The sequence below is a fragment of the Heliangelus exortis genome, chromosome 4 (genome assembly GCF_036169615.1).
Source record: "Heliangelus exortis chromosome 4, bHelExo1.hap1, whole genome shotgun sequence".
In the NCBI taxonomy this organism is placed as follows: domain Eukaryota; kingdom Metazoa; phylum Chordata; class Aves; order Apodiformes; family Trochilidae; genus Heliangelus; species Heliangelus exortis.
In genome coordinates this window covers 18,514,544-18,533,421 of record NC_092425.1, presented here as the reverse complement: position 1 = coordinate 18,533,421, position 18,878 = coordinate 18,514,544, and the positions used below count along the sequence as shown (strand labels likewise).

The 18,878-nt window shown below is 34.0% G+C and overlaps 1 protein-coding gene across 4 annotated transcripts in view; it reads right to left on the bottom strand.

Annotated features, from left to right (window-relative positions):
* Positions 1 to 647: 647 nt before the first annotated feature.
* The window catches only part of WDR17 (WD repeat domain 17), a 49,901-nt gene continuing 31,670 nt past the window's right edge, over positions 648 to 18,878 (bottom strand). For 3 of the 4 annotated variants that reach the window (XM_071743211.1, XM_071743209.1, XM_071743208.1), the window contains exons 16-30: positions 18,470 to 18,595; positions 16,240 to 16,395; positions 15,891 to 15,955; positions 15,369 to 15,501; positions 13,831 to 13,919; positions 12,879 to 12,978; positions 11,611 to 11,750; positions 9,069 to 9,089; positions 8,003 to 8,114; positions 7,143 to 7,284; positions 6,955 to 7,057; positions 5,974 to 6,075; positions 4,939 to 5,034; positions 4,574 to 4,757; positions 648 to 3,158 (exon numbers count right to left, since the gene is read on the bottom strand). In XM_071743211.1, coding sequence (XP_071599312.1) covers positions 3,039 to 3,158; positions 4,574 to 4,757; positions 4,939 to 5,034; positions 5,974 to 6,075; positions 6,955 to 7,057; positions 7,143 to 7,284; positions 8,003 to 8,114; positions 9,069 to 9,089; positions 11,611 to 11,750; positions 12,879 to 12,978; positions 13,831 to 13,919; positions 15,369 to 15,501; positions 15,891 to 15,955; positions 16,240 to 16,395; positions 18,470 to 18,595 — 1,689 coding nt within the window. In that variant the 3' untranslated portion in view covers positions 648 to 3,038. The remainder of the gene's footprint in view (positions 3,159 to 4,573; positions 4,758 to 4,938; positions 5,035 to 5,973; positions 6,076 to 6,954; positions 7,058 to 7,142; positions 7,285 to 8,002; positions 8,115 to 9,068; positions 9,090 to 11,610; positions 11,751 to 12,878; positions 12,979 to 13,830; positions 13,920 to 15,368; positions 15,502 to 15,890; positions 15,956 to 16,239; positions 16,396 to 18,469; positions 18,596 to 18,878) is intronic. The other variant, XM_071743210.1, reaches the window with a different exon arrangement.

Below are 18,878 nucleotides of genomic sequence, written 5' to 3'. Positions count from 1 at the left end.
AGGCCGAGGTCCCTGTTCCAGTTCAGGATCTCCCTACTTCCTCCCTCAGACTATGTAGGGAAGTGCAGGACATGGTGCAGAAAAAGGGGGACATGAAGAGTCAGCTCTGTAGCCAGTCAGGGTCCTGTTCGTCTTCACAAATGCTTTTACAAATCTATTCCCTGTCCCATGTTTTTAATAACTTTTAATAACTTTTATACAGAGGAAAGATAACAAGGGATTTAATTTCCTTCCTAAACAAATGCAAAAATTCCAAGTTTTTTAAAAAGCCCTGAAAATTCTGAAATTCTGAAAAAGTTATCTAGACTCAGAAGTTTGTTTTCTATGCAAAGAATGGAGTTTCTTGCATTAAATTGTCGTAATTCTTAATTTCAATCATTTTACCCAATGAAGAAATTCAAGAACATGGATTTGAAGTGTTATATTTTATTTTAAAGGAAGCTTTTGCAAAAGAAGAGTTTATAGCTTAAGACATTATATGTTCTTACATATTTTGGAACCCACCTAGGAAAGTCTCACAAAGCTCACAAATACATCAGGAGTGTTTTCCAGATTCTTTCAGTAGAACAGATAATTTGATTATGTGGCAATAAAGCAATATTAAACTTAACTGAGATTTAACAGTGAGTGGAAAGGAGTAGCCATAGAGCTTGACAAATTTCTTTATTCAGAGTTTTACAGAAGAATTGAACAATCATTTGAATACAAGGATTAAGTATTAAGGGGGGTTATCTGTATGTGACCAGCTGTGTCAGACAATGAAGTCACACATCAGCAAACAATCAGAAATTATTTTTGAAAATTATGAATCTGCACTTTGACTGTTGCAACCACAGTTGTAACAATAGACACAAGCAGAACCTTTCTGTGTACTCCCCTCACTCACCACATGGGATACAGCCACCTTAAAAGACAATGCAACCTGATTTTATTCACAATGACTCTTACCTGATGGATTCCCAATACAAAAAGTGCTTTAATTTCTGTGTTTCAGCAATGGAAGGGATCTTAACCCTCATTCCGTAATTTAAAGATGCAGTAGATTTCTCTAAGATTCCATATTAAGACATAATTTATGCACAACAAATAGATAGAGTTGAATGACATATTGTAAGACATTTAACCTGTGAAATATAGGTGAAATTCTTCAGGACACAGCAGAAGATTTTAAATATAGTAGAATGACAGTTGAGTCAATCATCAGTCACTGACCCACATGGTCAGTTCTCACCTTTGCTCTCCAATTCTGTATTAACAATTTTTATGTGCTAACACATAGCTAGTCTTTAATTTGACAGAAGCAACCTATCAGGTACTGACTACTGGAAATTTTTTTCAAAAATTATGAATTTTTATTTCTGGAATCCAACTCTCATTCCCCAAACTCCACAGGATTAAACAAAGGAAAACATTTTCCAAACAATACCTGCAAAAAGCAAGACATTCTCTTCCAGCATCCAAGAATGTCACAAAAATGTTTTTGTATACATTAGAGAACAGCTAAACTTCCCCTTTCCCCCCAGTATATTCTTATACCAGAAACTCTGGTGTATAATATAATATATATATAATAATATTCTAGAACACTGACAGAATGAAGTTTTAAATTTTTAAAGAGGGGGAAGAAGAAAAAAAGACTGGAATTTTTAATCTCCATCCCATCTTTCCAGCATGGTGCCATTGTTATTTCTACCTAAATGAGGGCATTGCTACCTACACAGGACTTTGGTTCAACAGGGTCTGCTAAAACAGACCTTATGTTATTTCCAGTTTTACAACAGTTTCTCTTGAAATAGTTCTGTCAATTTTTAATTGCAACTTCTTTACCTTTCTTGTAACTATCAGAATTTTTCAATTTATTCTAAAGCAGAAGCAAAACAAATGTAAAACCAGAAAAGTAGACTTCTGTTTGTGTACCATTCATTACACCATTAAAGAATACTAAAACCGAGGCATCTTTTCTACAGGTAATTCTGATTATAAGAACTATTAATAAGTGCAATTATTAAGAATAATTACAAGATTTGCATTTTTATTATATTCCATATGAGACATAGCTTTAAAATTTAAATAGTATTCTATTGCCATAATTTTCTTTCAATTTGAACACAACCTCATTAAATAAAATATATGCACAAATATTTACTCCTTGTCTGCATACTAATATGTATAAATAATACAAAATGTAAAAAGAAAAGTATTTTAAATGTACATAACATTTAAATAATTTCAATATATTTGCTGTTTGTTCCTTATAAATCCTGCTGTTGATTTTTTTAAAAAAAGGTTTATAAATATATTCTAGCTTTCAGTGAAAGTATAAGGGGGACAGTTGCCAAAGGTTAACTTACTAGAAAATAGAATTTTACAATCTAGATATTCAAACCTATTTAAACAAAACATTAGTAAACATCTTTGTTCTGCTATTAAAATACAATAACTAATGGATGAAAAAATAATCTAAGTACTTTTTAAACTTTACTTTTTCTACAGAATCCTGTGAGTGAAAAATTATCTAAGAATAATAAAGGGGGACACACTGCTTGAAACAGCCACAGGATTCCACTCATACTAAAAGCAAGTTGCAAGGATTATCAATAAAGTTGTTTCATTATTATGCATTTGAAAGCATGTTCATTGATTTCACAGTTTGTTGTGCATATTTTCATAATGTGCAGAGGATTACTTACTTCCTAAAGTTTATACATTAAGTTCCTTACTTCCTCAGTTTACACTGGGTTGACTGAAATATGTCTATTGTCTGACAACACTGTGATTACTTAAAAGAAGAGATGGCTGTCTATGAACTTAGGATTTTTTTTTCTTCTTTGGATTCTCAAATAACATTTTCTTTGGATTAGCAACAAACATTTGTATAGAAATCGTCTTGTTCTCATTTTACAGTTTTCAAAGTCCAAGTAATTGGCCTTCAGGAGGAATCAACTGCCATCTTTCTGTCCTTTGACAATCAAGGTTAAATCAGTATTAATCCCAGAGTGGTATTTTAAGCACTACAAAGTACTGAGGAAAATACCTCATCAAAAAGGGTTAAGTCGTATTCCTGTTCCAAGTGGTGAAAATGGATTAACTTTGGCCCACATCAAAGCATCATTCAGTGAAATAGCAGATTTTCCATCTTCAAGGAAGAACACTGGACCCTGTAGAGCAAAAATGTTTGGGGAGGGAAAGAAAACAAAAGTACACATGTATTGCTGAAAGTCAACAGGGAGCACATTTTGTTCCAAGGACATGAAAACCTGATGTACAGCCATCACTTATTTTTGTGTAAATATTGTACCCCAGCCCCTTAAAGCTAATTACACATTATGAACTGAATGAACTTACTATGTTCCAAAACCTGAACACCCAGTATTTCATAATCCTTCATTTTTTTTTTATTTTTAATAATTGTTTTTTTATGTATGTTTGTCATTAAACTTAGCCTGAACTAGAGTCTGTGGTAGCAAGGTTTTTTTCCTTCAGAACACTGTATATATTTCATTGTGTCTGTCATTGTCAGGGCTGATCTGTGTGTTTCTCCAGGTACAAAACAATACAATATAATGCCTTCATGATCTGTTCATAAACATTGAATCTACACACGGGCTACAGAATAATTTCAAATGTTCATTATGAAAAGCATGAAGGAGAAAAATACTGATTTATCTGATGGGAGAGCTATTTGCTAACATCTTTATTTAACAAACTGGCCATCAGCAAATGCTGAGAAGCACGGCCATACCCAGAGACCATTGGTGTAATGTGGAAGTACAGGCAACACATTTTTCTAGACTTGATGGTGTGCACTTGTGAATTAATTTACCTCAAAAATCCTGCTAGCAGTTTGCAATTTCCAAATTTCTGATACAAAACTATCCCTCTTAATCCCTGAAAGACCCTGTTACTTTTTGGGCTGGCATCTTGCATTAGACAGGAAATAGTCTCAGCCTGATATGAGGGTAAATTCCCACAGAGGCACTGTCTGGAGACAAGAGCCTGACAGTAGTGTTTCCAGCTCTGCCAATTTTTCCTTTATGGAAGTAACAACATATACATGTTATAAGGAGTAACATGTTTTGATTATATAGCTCTATATGAGTGATGATTACATATATTTGAATATTTAGTCTTCCAATATCTGGTTTTAATTGATCATGAATTACAAGTTTTATAGTATGCATTTTCATAATGCTAAATACTAACAACAGAATATTACTAGTATGTGTTTGAAAATAAATACTTTTTGGGTTTTATTCAAGATGTGGTGAAGTAGTAGGCAATAAGCTATGTGCACTTCAGACAGAACATTTGGCAAAGGAAATTTGTCTTTCCCATAGACATGGAAATGAAAATGTTTTGGATTGGGAAACTGGGCATTTATTTTATTTGACAAGTCTTATATAGCCTTCCTTATATAGAAGATGTGACACTTGTCCTCTCTAACTACTGCTATTGTGACAACAGGGAAAACCTTTTCCTTCCCAAATGATGTGAATGACCTTAGATTTACAGCAACCTCACACACAGTCAATCTATCACTGAGAAAGAACACTTCAGCTCTCTGAAACTCTACCTGTATCCTTAGCCCTGTCAAACACGAGATGTGAACGTCTGAATGACTGGGAAGATTTGATCCTGTGACATAGTCTGGCCCAACCATTCCTTTCAGAGGCTCCTCTTGTATTCGTGATACCAGGACTGAATACACTGTTCTCTGCAGCTCAGATGGTGAGGTGCAAGGCAATTCATTGTTAGGCCTATGAAAAAAAAGATACTTCTTTTTCAACTACAGTCTCAATTTGTATTAGAAATTAAGAGCCACAAAGTACTATTTTTTTAGATTCACACCCTGATTTTAAAAAGGAAATACTGTATTTACAACTAAAAATTTAAAGACTAATTGTTTCACTCATGTTAACTTTATATTTTTCCACCTACTTGTTTAATTGACTGCAAGCTCTCCATGCATCTAGTTCCTCAGAAAGCTGTTCAATTTTCAGAGGTACAGATACATCCCGTCTTTTTAAAAGCTGACTAGAAAGGAATACACAAAGTCAAAATTAATTCTAGCAATGAATATTTTCTTAAAAGAAAAACAAGACAGAGAATAGTAATATAAAATTATTTTTATTTGCTATGGAAATAAATTGATCTTTCATGATAATCACTGTATTTTATCTCAGAAATATTGAATTCCTAGATATAAAAGTATATGTTTTAAGTTTGATTTACACCTTATTTAAGTTTGTCTTTAATTAGCTCTATTTTTCTTTATATTTTAAAACCAGATGTGTGCTTATTTCTTATATAAGCAACTTTCATTCTTGATAAATTTTTCAGCAAAATTACAGGGATTAATTAGAGCAGCTAGTGGAAGTGAGGTCAAGTCAACTGGGTCAGGCTCAGCAGTCAGTCAGGTGATTGGCTGGAGTTGAGTCAGGCAGGACCAGGGCAGGTCAGATCAAGTCTGCTAGGTCAAGTGCATTAATGCCTGGGAACATTACCTCACTGAGTAGCAGAAGGTCAAGCCAGGTTTCTTGGTGGGAATTAAGCTAGCACCCAGCCATGAACTCTAAATTCAAACCTTGTCCTTTCTACTGAACAAGTCTTGGCAAATGGCCTTCACAGAGATACAGAATTAGAACTGTTACATGTAATCATGCACGGAAGGAATACTGAATGCTTATCTGTCTCTAAATATTCTTCTTACAGAACTGTTTGACTGAAATCCTGGATTCACAACTTGTTACATTACCTCAGAAATTTCTATGTGTGCAATGAATGAAGAAAAGAAGGTTCTATGAGCAGTCATGGTGATATCCTTATAACTTTGTAACAGAACTGGGAATTCAGATTGGTGGTTTTTTTCTTTTTCCAGATGGAAGGAATGGAGGGGGTGGGGAAGTGGGGACGATGTATTGCATACATGATAAAAGGACTGATTTCTCAGTGTTACTGAAAACAGAGTATTACCTTGTATACTCATAAAGTGCAGGCACAATGCTATTGTACTGTCTTCTGATAGCAAGTAATGCACCAATGTAACCACACAAAATCAACAACTCATTCCGAAATCTATAAATAGACAAGTATTAATCATTACCAATATTAAGCATTTACAAAAACATTAAACAAATTCATATTCTAATTATAACTTTAAAACCTAATTTTATCCATTCATCCATCTTTTGTAGAGAATATATGTTTGCTGCTAATGCTTACTTTCTGTGTGATTTAATTTTTAAAACAGACTCAGTTTGCTTTATATTGACCTCGATTCTTAAATTTTTAATAGCATGTACAACACATAGTTATTAAGCACAGTCTTGTGATGTTACAAAAACAATGCCACTCAGATCTTTTCCTGTGATCTAAATGTAAACAAATTTCCCCACATATTAGTGTGGACTTCAGTTTTGCCAGGTCTCCCCACAGGCCACACATGTGAGTTAAGCTTTTTGTTCCTTTTAGTGTGCACCTCTGCAAGCACTCAGACCTAGCTGCAACTACCTGTCATGAAGGTGAACCACAGCCATCCAACTATTTTAGAGCTCATTCTGTGAGTGGCAGCTCAAATTTCTGTGACATTTTGACATAATAACCCATATTATGTGTGTGGTACCACTGCTCTTTTTCTTCAGGAAACTGAAACCAGAAAGCTGGTTCACCTAAGTTAGATTCTTCAGATAAGACCAACATTGGTTCATAAACTGTAAACACCCCAGAGAAAGAAGCAGTAAAGTATCTTTTTTCATATTCCTAAACCTTGAAAATGTAGGAATATTCCACATTCTAGTCTCCAGATTGAGAACTAGCTTGCTTGTTGCAATTTTTTTATACCTCTCTTCTGGTAAACAAAATGTGATACTAAAAATGTGCAACTATATTTTTTTAAATTCCAAAAGTTTCCTCTAATGGAACTTCCACTTTTATAAGTAAGGAAAATGTACTCACTCACTACATTTATGCAGCACTAATCTTTCAGTGCGTATGTAACTTAGAAGATCGAGATACGGACAAACTGAATCTAAAGTCCAATCTGAGCCACAAAGTTTTTCTGTTGAAAAATGGAAAACAAAATGTCTCAGAAGGCAACCCATGCAAATGACATGCTTTAGAAGTTTTGTCCTCCAAATACCTACCTTTCACATACTGAATGCCAATAGGGAGAGCCTTTTCAGGTTCTGTGCTTAATAGATAGTACTTTATAGTTTGAAATACATCCCCATCTGCCTGAACTGTCTCTGCCAATCGCATACATTCTTCTACATCAGGAAGATTACACTGAAAAACAATGATTTTGCAAAAAAAAATATTCTAATGTTCAAACAATTCTCTTAAGATGCCAATAAAAACTGAAGTTTGTATGTAACAAGATTAAACTCTCTCTGAAAGGAGGGGTGTTGTTTGAAGGACATAAGTGAATACAGTGCACATAAAGAAAGCCATCTAGATCAAAAAATAAATCAGGATGAGAATGTTCTCTAAGCAGTATCAGTTGCCATTGCTAATATTTTAATGAACTTTTTGCTACAGCTTAATAGATGTGCAGTCGGAGTTGAACATTAAGAGATTCACTGGAGCAGACCCTTCTGCTGCTGAAGTGGAATGGAAGGATTTAAGATTACAGACATAAGATGTAAAACAGTTGAGCATAGCACAGAAAGCTGATCTGACAAGACATGATTAGCCTGAACTTCAGGCATGAGGATGTTCTAAGTCATACTAATAGGTAATTTTGAAGACCATAAGCTACTTCAGGAAGTAACTCATGTCATAGAAATACAATACTCAGAGTAGAATAAAAAGAACTAAAGTTCTTTATAGGCAACACTACAAATAAAGTCAATGAAGAATAAAAGAGAAAAAAAAGGCATGTAAAATATAAAACTGTCAGTGACAAATTCATCTGACATTTACTTAACTTAAATGTTCTGAAATGAGTAAACAAGTCAATAGATAACCTCCTGTTAGCATTCAGGGGAATTCTTTTTCATTGTACCTTTTCATGCAGGTCATTTATTTCTGCTACGCATCCAGGATAAAAAGCACATAGCTTTACCAACTGCAGTTTGTTATCAGGAATCATCATAAGAAGATCAGCTGCTAAATCCCTGCACAAACAAAAGATGACATACAGTTACTCTTGCTGTTTTTTAATAAGGTGAAACTAGTTTTTCCTCTTTTACATTCCTTTTATAATGAAGGATTTCATTAAAAAAATACTTGTTTCTGAAAAGAGCAGAAGAAACCTCAGTCTTTAAGACTAGTCTGGTGCAATAAGAAAGTCTTATTATTTTTGTGCATGTGTGTTATGTGTTAATTTTTTATTGCCTTAGTTGGTTAAATTTAACAGCTGTGCAGTCCTCGAGCATCTGAACCACCTCAAAGTGACACGGAAGAAGTGAGAGCCAGGATGGTAAGGGAGAGTAGGACCTATCCAGTTTGAAAGAAGGAAAGATTTTGATATGGCTCTGTCATGAAATCATCCTCAAACTTCCAGACTTCTAGAGCTAAATGAGGTCAGCATAAATCATCACTCAATCATCCAGAATGGCTACTGCTTCTGTGACATTACAAAAGAGAATACTGAAGAAAATAACATGACACATTTTTCACCCTTTTGAAAGGAAAGTAGTCTTTTAAGCAAATTAACTTTTCAAAAATATTCCTAACTTTTTACCATTTTTTACCGCCTCAAAGCAATAAGCACACATGTAAATATTAATAAATTCCTTTGAAATAAATATTCTATTGAGCTTTTAATAACTGATTACTCTTGTTCTGTGACTCTTCAGCTCACGCAGACATATTTTCTCCTGTGATTCCCCCAAGACCAACTTGCCCCTGTGTAAAGCAAAAACTTTCACTGAGTTCCCCTGGATTTTCAGAATTATGTCCCTGGCTTAAAAACATTCAAGTAAGATACTGTCAAATAGTTGCAACCACTTTCTAGTAGTAATTTTCAAGTATTGATCATAATTTAAAAATTATAACATTTAGTTTAAACTTATTTTTAACATTAATAAAGTCATGTTTTTCAAATCTCTCTTTCTATAGCAAAATACCTGTATCCAAGAGATGGAAAGCTAAAAAGAAGACATTGGAACAGTAGTGAATAAAAATTTGTATTGTATTCTCACTTTACAGAGGAAAAATCTAATAGAAAATAAACTACAACAGCAAATCTAAGGTTCAGATTAACTGACTGTTTAACAGTAAAAACCCCACACCTTTCCAATGCCTTTTAACAATCTAAAGAAGATAATGCCAAAAGGTCTTTTGAAAATCTGTTATACTATTACTATGCAGTAGCTGATTCTCCAAGATACAGAAAAGCTCATTCAGAATATATTTCACAACTTCTTAAACTGTTTTTGAGATCAGTTACTCCTATATACTCATCCTCATAGGCATTTTAAAATTTTGTTAAGTGATTAGAAATTGCTCATCCAAAAAACTGAAATCAAATGTTTATTTAAAGAAATCTAAAGAAGTCCTCAAATAATGACCTACAAAATAGGTTACCTGGATTGTTTGTTTAAGAATTAAACTGAAAACGCTGTCGGTATAAAGAACAAAATCAGGGGGCTGAGTCTGCATATGAGGTAAATTCAGTATCTCAAGAAAAATAACACTAGTTTTCTCCAATAGCAGAAGGTTGTTTTTAACAGTATTTCAGTGTTAAACACAAAAACAAATGGTATTCTTAGAGACACACATTTTCCCAAGGCTTTATGATGTGGGGTAGGACACAAAGGTTTAATTTTGACCATTTTGTTTGGATTTTATATTTTAGAGCACTTCTAAAAAAAACAAACCCAACCAAACAAGCAAAAAGCAAACAAAAAACCCAAACAAACAAAAAAGCAATAGCAAAAGAACCACCACCACCACCAACAAAAAACAAACTATAAAGAAACCTCAACAAAGCCAACAAAAATCCCCAAGCAATTAAAATCATACAAGTGAAAATCAAAACAACAGTCCACCAATAACTGATTGCATTACTAATCCATCAAGGTCCTTTGGTATTCCTTAAGTTGCCTACAATTAAGTGTGTCTCTGCAATTAAATGTTTCCAAATGGTGGATATCCCTAAGCATAACCAGTAAAAACAAAAAGGGAGTCCTTCAAATACCAGTCAGAGGTCAGGAACTCCAGCTTCCCCATACATAAACTTATACATGCAACGGACCAAAGGCTATAATGCTGTGCCAGTACTTTATTACAAAATAGGAGGAGATTCAGGAATCTCTGATTTTTTCTGAGATAATAGAAAAATATTCTGTAATGGCTGCAAATCAGAATTCAGGATTGCAGGGTGTAGCTGTAATAGGTGTTCAGTACAGCGTTTGAAACCCTCTGACAAATCCTTGTGCATACTTGGGCAATATGCAGTTCACCCATTCAAAATTTTATCAAGTATGACCATGTAGACCTCAGTCTTCATGTGCCATAAGTTCACAGAAATTTTATGTACATACACATAAATGCCATATTATTACAAGTGCTTGCTACCACACTAAGTTCAGAACAAGTTTTGCTATGGAACTGGAAAAAAGAATCACCATTTTTCTTAACTCCATATCCAAGTGGTTCCTATGACAGCATAAAATCCTACATAAAAATCACTCTTCACAATGAAGTCCAAAAGATCAGAGAAAGAGCTTCAGAGACTTAAGAAGCTGCAGGTGGAGTTGCTAAAACAGCCCTGTTAGAACTGGTGCAATGCAGACTTGCTAAATCATTGCACAACCAAAGCAACACATCATCTTTCTTCTTATTTTATCTATTTCTACAATGCTTCATTGTTTAAAGCAAGCTAAATGTTCTGTAGAGATGAGTTCCAGTCTATTTCTTTCAGGCTACCTCTAGATACTTAAGCAAGTATCAACTGTAGCAGAAAAAGGAATCTGTAATTGTAGGATCTGTTTGAGCACACATTTTCTTTGAATTATTAAGCCCTAAACACCTGCACAACTATCAAAAATACCTTAAAATTATTTTCTGCAGGCAAAAGAGGCCAAAACTGTATCCTTCAAATGAAAACCACCACAAGGAGGAAAGAAAATTTAGCATAGTTTTCCCTGTATGCAACAGAGAAATGACCTACTCCTGCAGATTTAAATAGTAATCTCATTTCATTCTTAAATCTTGTCAGCTGTTTTATATTTCCAGAACCAATATAAAATAATTCCTCAACCTCTTTTTACATTATTCAAGCACATACTTTAAAAATCACTTCACAGATCCTGCTTAACCTTCTGTTCCTTTTGACTTTAAACGATAATCTTTACTTTGTTAGCAGCAGTTACACAGTGCAGACTCCAATCTACTATGCTCCCTATTGCCCAAGTACGTAGATTTTTTCCAGCAGGTTTCATACTGTTTGACAATGACTCTTCTCACATTTGGTATGAATATGTAATGTGTTTTGAGAAAAAAGTGTAACATTTGCATACTCTGTGCTTCAAAGGTCTAATACAGCAATTCTACCTACAAAAGGCAGTCTGGTGTCTAGAAAAGTTTCAGACTGAGACAGACACCTTTATTGTTTTGGCAGGGGTGGGGGAGGAAATAAAAATCTTTGTATTAAGAAATTCTTACCATGCTGTTATTGTCATACATTTTCTTGCTAGTAATTCTAGGGCATAATGTGTTGCTTCTGCTGCACTTTCTCCTAAGACTGTACCCACACTGACTGCCAACTCCAGTTCATTTCCACGGATCAGGTTTGCCATCGCAAGCTTGCTCAATGAGAAAATGATATCATTAAGGGACACCACAAGCATCTGGGGGGATTCACCATCTTGAGCATATGACATTCATTTATGAGACTGCTTTTTAAGAGGACAAAATATGCATTAATTAAAGCAACTGTATATATAATTTGGGCCTCTTAAATGAGTTAATAATTGTGCATCATGTCTTAATCAGCTTTTAAACAAAAGAATATATTTTCTTTAGCACCATTTTCCTTTATTCAACCCAATAAGAGATTACACATACAGAAAAAGAAGACAGCAATTCTTTCTAGCTTTAACTAAGGACACAAGCTTTCAGAGTACAGATTTTCCCCTGCTTTTGATAAAAGGAGACTCAAGAAAAAAAACCACACACAAATAAAATGGAACTAGAAGGACTCTCCTGTTCTTAACTCATCTGGACAACTGATAGGCAGAGGAGAATATTAAACTGTAAGAAACTACACAACAATTTGAAATACATATTTTGAAATACAGGCATTAACCGATTATTAATTTCTCTCTGAACAGGTCAGTAAGATGAAATTTTACTTATTTTGAGGAACAGAGGAAAAACAGTATTTTGGGTCAGCAACAAAAAATCCAGAGCTAATGAGGAGAAGATACTATTTGTAAAACTACAAGAAAAATTAAAATCCAATAAAATGTTATGCCAGCCTTATTTTTGTAGTGAGGCATAAGGTTTTTTTGCTATTCACTTCACCATTTAGACTGCAAATTCTTCAAGGCACGGACTACAATTTTATAGCACAATAAAGTTCAAGTTCTGAATGGGTCTTCTGAGTCACCATAAACAATAAACAACATCCTGTATATATGAAGATACAATTAAATAATATCATACTACTTCCCATGTATGAGAGAAATCTTGAATATAAGAGAATCAGGAAGTTTTGCTACTAGCTTCAATATTGTAAGGCTCAAACTCTCTATTATAGATACATATGAATCAAATACCATGTATAAGTAATACATTTCAGAATGTGATATATATGTATATATTTTTTATATTTTATGTATATATTTTTTTATAAACCAGCTAATGTGGAGATGTAAAAGAAAGTCAATGTTGGACTTTCCATACTTAAATAGAAGGAAAAAAAAAATTACCTCTATATTTTCAACAGCCAGATGGCAACATGCTGCAAGCACAGCATGGCCATTCTGGAAATACCATTCTGCCAGTTCTTTACTGACCTCGTGCAGGAGCCTGCAAGAACAAAACATGAATTCTGCGAAGTCAATTAAAGGTAAGAATTCTTTGATTCTTAATTTATATACAAGCCACCACATTCTTATCTGTACCCTAAAATTTGTGTATTTGACTTACAGATAATGACACCACTAGCTTTAAAAATGCAGTTTGAGATTCATCCACAAGTTATGTTGGTGCATATTCAGGTGGATCATTCCCTCAAAATCTCCATCAGTATGGAAATACTGCTTCAGACTCATTACTAAAAATCAACACATTTAACTGAAGTAACTACACAGCCTCAAAGCTGATTTTGTTACTACAAGTAACGTGATAATGTGATTTAGGTTTTCCAGCACTGTTTTAACACAAGAAGACACGACTTCTTTCTTTCATGCACACACAGAACGAAAACATATCCTATAGTGTGTACATTGCCAGAAACTTCACTGATAAACACTGAAGCTTTAGGAGCTGAAGATGAATAAAACAGCCTCACACATACTTGCTAATGCTAAATTTTACTCTACATATAAAAATTTCTAGCTTAATATGCTACATATTTAAACATTTAAATACCTAGGAATGCACCTTAAAAATCAAGTAATTGGAAAGGATATTTATAATTGTAATACATGCATATGAAAAATACATTTGGTGCTAAAAGAAGGCACATTGGGGAATTATACAGGGTAGGTAGCATCAGCTAGTAGTAATTCTACCAACTAAGTGCTAGAAGATGCAGTATTTTGTTGTCAAATTCTGTCAGATTGCTGATGCCAAATTAATTGACCATGGTTTATCTCCCTGGATGACTTTACAGTCTGCATTGATATGAGGCTTTAGATATGCACTAGAACAACTTACTCATTATAATCATCTGTATTGTTTTCACCAGAATTTGAAGATCCACTTGTGGAAAGGGGTAACATCTGCATATTCCCCTCACAAGCTGCCTAGAATTGAATAAAACCCCCAAAGGATTATTACACCAGCCAAAATGAACATGAAATGTGATTTTTCAACAACGATAAAATAATCTAAGATTTATAAAAAGCCTAAGTAAAACGAAGGAAATACTTAAACCAATGAACTTACTCATAGCTAAAATCTTAGTCAAGTGTTAGCCAGCCACACAAAAATTCTATAGAAGCAAGAGACCTCTTCCTTCCTACAAATTTGTACAGGGGGTTTCCAGCATCAGACTATGCTTTTAAAATCATCACTGTGGGCTACAAACTTGATTTTTCTTCCCCTAGGAATGAAGGACAAACTCCTTATACACTTCTCAGTAGATACACTAGCCAATCTGGAAATGTTTATATAGTGGCATAAACTGAACCTTTTCTGTGTTTGACAACAGACTATTTCTGACATTAAGTGAGAAGAGACCTGTGTGGATTAAAAGGAAATTCTTTCATGTGCTTTAAGGCATAGCTGGGATAATGACATTAAAACACAGGGCCCAGTTAAAAGTGAAAAAAAGGTTCTGCTTTCATTTAATACTGTCTGATTAAACATTTGAGACAAAGAGTATTCTATGAATTGTAATAAAGGTAACCCATGTGATGTCTTTCCTATAAGAAAAATGAAGATATTTCTAAAGCTTTAAAGTGCTTTAAGGTTCAAACACTGTAACTTGTTAAATTTAAACATACCTCAATATTCCATTCTGCTCACTATTTAGCTACTATTAGAAGACAAACAAAATACAGATGGACAATTTCTAAAGTACAAATTCACATCCATTCATGGACAAGTAGAAATTAGAGAAAGTATCAGTGACAAATCTGGACAGTTTATTTCACTAACTATATTAAGTATGCAGAAACTGCCCCCCAAAAATAAAGGAATTATGAGAAAAAGCGAAACAAAGTTTAAGCCTTGCATGTTTTTTGCACCCTTTAACTTGTGTTTACCCTAGGAAGCATATGGAGCATAGGGTCACTTGGTGTTTTCTTAGACTGCTTTTTGAACTAATTTAAAAGTTTGACTTCCTGTATTGACTTACGACTGCAATTGAGCAGTTTCATATAAAGATTATACAGTATAACCAAGACCTTAGGAGAAATACAAGAGAAATCCTACATGTTTGAGACATTAAGGACAATACTGACTGCTAAAAATCAGGTTAATTTTGTACTTCGACCATTGCTTTTCATTATAGACATTTGATTGCAATTCAGACAAATCAGGATTAAAATCTGTAAGCATGAAATACTTATTTTTAGTAAGAAATTTTTATCACTTCTGCATAAAACATGCATAAAACAGTAAGAGTAGGGTACGACTATTTATTCATTTTGCAAAAGTGAGCAGAGCTACACTTTTAAATGTGCTTGTCATCTTCAGAGTTAGAAACAAAGAGCTAAATACACCTCCCACACTGTTACATGTAATAATACCTGTGCAACAAGTAGAGCCTCTTTAAGCTGCCCTCTTGAAGTAAAGAAAGAAATCAGCTTCTTCACATCTCCAATAGCTATGCAGTATGGGATGACATCATCATTTTCTTCCTGAATTAGCTGATCAGCTCTTCTAATTAAACAAATGAATAAACAAACAAGAAAGACCTACACATGTAGATGATCATTAAAATAATTTTTTTTGTATAAGTGGTAGATGAAATGATACAAAGATCACTGAAGTCCATCTGCCTTTCCCCACTTCCCAAGACTTGCAAACTGCATTGAAGTTTCCTGTTAAATTTACAATTTATGCTCAACCTTTAACTTGATTCCTGTACACAAAATCATTGTACAAAAACCTGACAGTTCCATCCCAAAATTTACAGAACAAAATGTAACATAAATAGAATGTTTTAACAAAAGCCAAGTACAACTGATACTAGTATCCATCCTTCCTACTTGTATGTGTCCTTTCATGGACAGAACATACAATTTGGCACTATATCTTTACTAGCTTACCTTTGCATTAACTTCCTCCAATATTTCATTGATACACCAGGTGCAACAGAGAGAGCTTTGTCCCACTAGAAGAAAGAAATAATATATTTAACCTGATCATTTTATTTTGAGAAACAGATGTATTTTTAACTACTTTCATGTGTCTTCCATTAAAAAGAACTTTGTCACGAAGCTAAATAAGAAATGAGCTATGCATTAGACATTATATGTTAAAAATAATATAATTGGGTCAAGATTACTCTTTCCAGGAATTTTGACCCATTTTGTTGCTACTTCATCTTTGGAAGGGTATCTGGTTTTCAGAAACCTTCATATTTTATTGTTGTTCAAAAATGTTCTGATATTTTACCTCTCCAAGTTCTACCATTAGTTCACAATACCGCTGAATTTGTCCTAATCTTAAATGTATTTCTGCAGCTTCTTTGAGCCTCTCCTCTTTGCTTGGTGCACCAATACCACCTCCAAACTTGGACATTTTTACTGTTGTCAGTTCTTGTGCCTGGGACTGAGGGGGGAAAAAAAATAAAAATTGTAAGAATTAAAAGGGAGTACAGTTTTATGTGATGAAAAGTTTTTCTAAGAACAAACTTCAGTCAAACGTTATAATGGAAAATAAAAGCTACAATTTAAGAAAATACGCTTTTGAGAAAAGGCTCCCTGGAGTAGACTACAGTGAGATTACATGGAACTATTTGTATTTTTATAGTAATTGTGTCAGTGTTTTGTTGCACACACTATTTCTTCTATCATCTTCCTTTACTCTCTTTTGTATAATTTTTTCACTACTTTTTTCTCATATGTAATTCACTAACAAGTCCATCTTAAAAATCTTGATATTTTTGAAATAAAAAAGAAAAATTTTTGAACACAGATGATATAGTCAAAAATGGGGTATGGAAGCCCAAATAAAGACAGACCATAAACTCATCCATGTGTCCTAGCCCATTCACCATGTGACCAATAAATAATTTATATTCCAACTCACTGTAATTTTATATTAGTTGGCAAAAACAGCCTTAATTTCTTCATCTTGTAGAGTTTAAGAAACACACTACAACAGAATCACATTTAATATAAAAATCCAAAACAAACAAACAAAAACCCAACAAAAAACAACCAAACAAAAAAACCCAAACATTACAAACAAACAAACACAAGAAGACCCAAAAACCAAAACCAAATCAAACCAAAGGAGTTTCACTTCACATTCCAAGAGTTCTGTTTAACTCCCTAACATCAATGCATATGAGATGGTGTTTGGCTTCACCAAAGTAAACTGCCAATAACAGCTGTAGACCAATGACAGCTGCTGAGAAAGGCAAATGATCTGTTTTTTTTCAGTAAACTGTTACTTTTTTACTTTGCACCTCTATTTTTTTTATCATTTTCATACTAAAGTCTCCAATGTATCCTCTGTGTGTACTGTAGAAACAGAAAAATACACTTCCTCTAGGTCCCTACTTCATCCTGAAGGTGCTGCAATTCCATGATCTAGTTTCCCAGGGGAAAAAGAAGCTATTAGTAGCCATAAACAAGCAGCTAGCATCACCCTAACCCTACTTTCTCTTAAAGCTGTCAAACAAGATTCCAAGTCAGCAAATAAGGGACAAAAAGGTTTTAATTAACATAAACACTTCACCGAGATCCATAGAATGATCAGCAATTACTTTAGTTACTCTAGGTCACCTGAGTTATAAATGCATGAAATAATGATACAGGGATAAAGAGACTGCTTGCACTACCTGGGTAAAGAATTAATTGCCCCTTCTTGGGAGAACTGCCTGAGAAAACTGGTTTTTGCACACAGGACTGTACACTCCCACAAGATTCATAGCATTGGCAGAGTAGCTGCTCCTACACTTAACATCACCAACAGAAAACTTCCATCAATTAAGATTTGTAGGTATGTAGGATGCTCTTTAAGAGTTCATGATTTTGCAAAAGAGACAGACTGCAACAGCAAGCCAGGTGATGCCAGGCATGTATTTAGCTCCTGGGGTGGCAGCATTACACATTTCCTGATCCATACCAACAGATATTCTTCCTCTACTTTCAACCCAGTCATTGAAGTATGGGATTCTTTAGTATCCCAAAAGTATCTTCATATTCTGAACAAATTGTATGTCTGGTTGCATATTCATATATGCAACTTCTAGTAAATTTGTGACCTAGTACTTGAATTTCCTATTCATATCTGAGTCATTCTTTAATTGCATACCTGTATTAATGACAGGCTCTTGTTTTCAGCTTCCAGACAGCTACAGAACACATTTCTGCTGACTCTTCTCCATTTTCAGCCATGAATTTCTCTGTCCCTGCACCTAACTATAATTGCAAGCTTCATGTTTAATAACCAAATAATTTAACTTTACTGAATATAAAATTATGGTCTCTGTAACAGGGAAGACAATCTCGCTTCACAGTTCAAGCGGAAGTGATGCTCGCTTTGCAATTTCTTTTCATTCTTTTCAAAATTTTTTTCTAGATAAATCATTTTAAAGCATTAAATGTTATTTTAAAAGAGTAAAGTACTATATGGATTACCAAACATGTTCACATGCCATTTATGCTTCACTTACCATTCTATATCTAACGAGATGTTTCATATGCATAATTCCTTTGCAGTAGTTTTGTGGAAGCAAACTGTCATCCTGTCCTTTTATTACAGCAACTAAATCCCATAAATTTTTGCTGCCGCCTGGAGGCTAAAATTGTTAGGGAAGAGTTGTATTACAGTAATATTCAAGAGGATATTGAACTTATAAAGACATCAAAACATGTCAGTCATTTTAAAGAAATATAATTTCACACCATTTCAATACTAGCTTTACTATGACGACAAGAATTAGTTCAGATACTACAACTCCTTCAATTTTCTTCAAGGCTTTGAAGATAAATCAAGATCCATGAATTATGAGCAGACATAAATGACAGCTCCTCATCAGTTTTACTTTTTGCTCCCAAGCTATCTGGTGACTACTGCAAGCA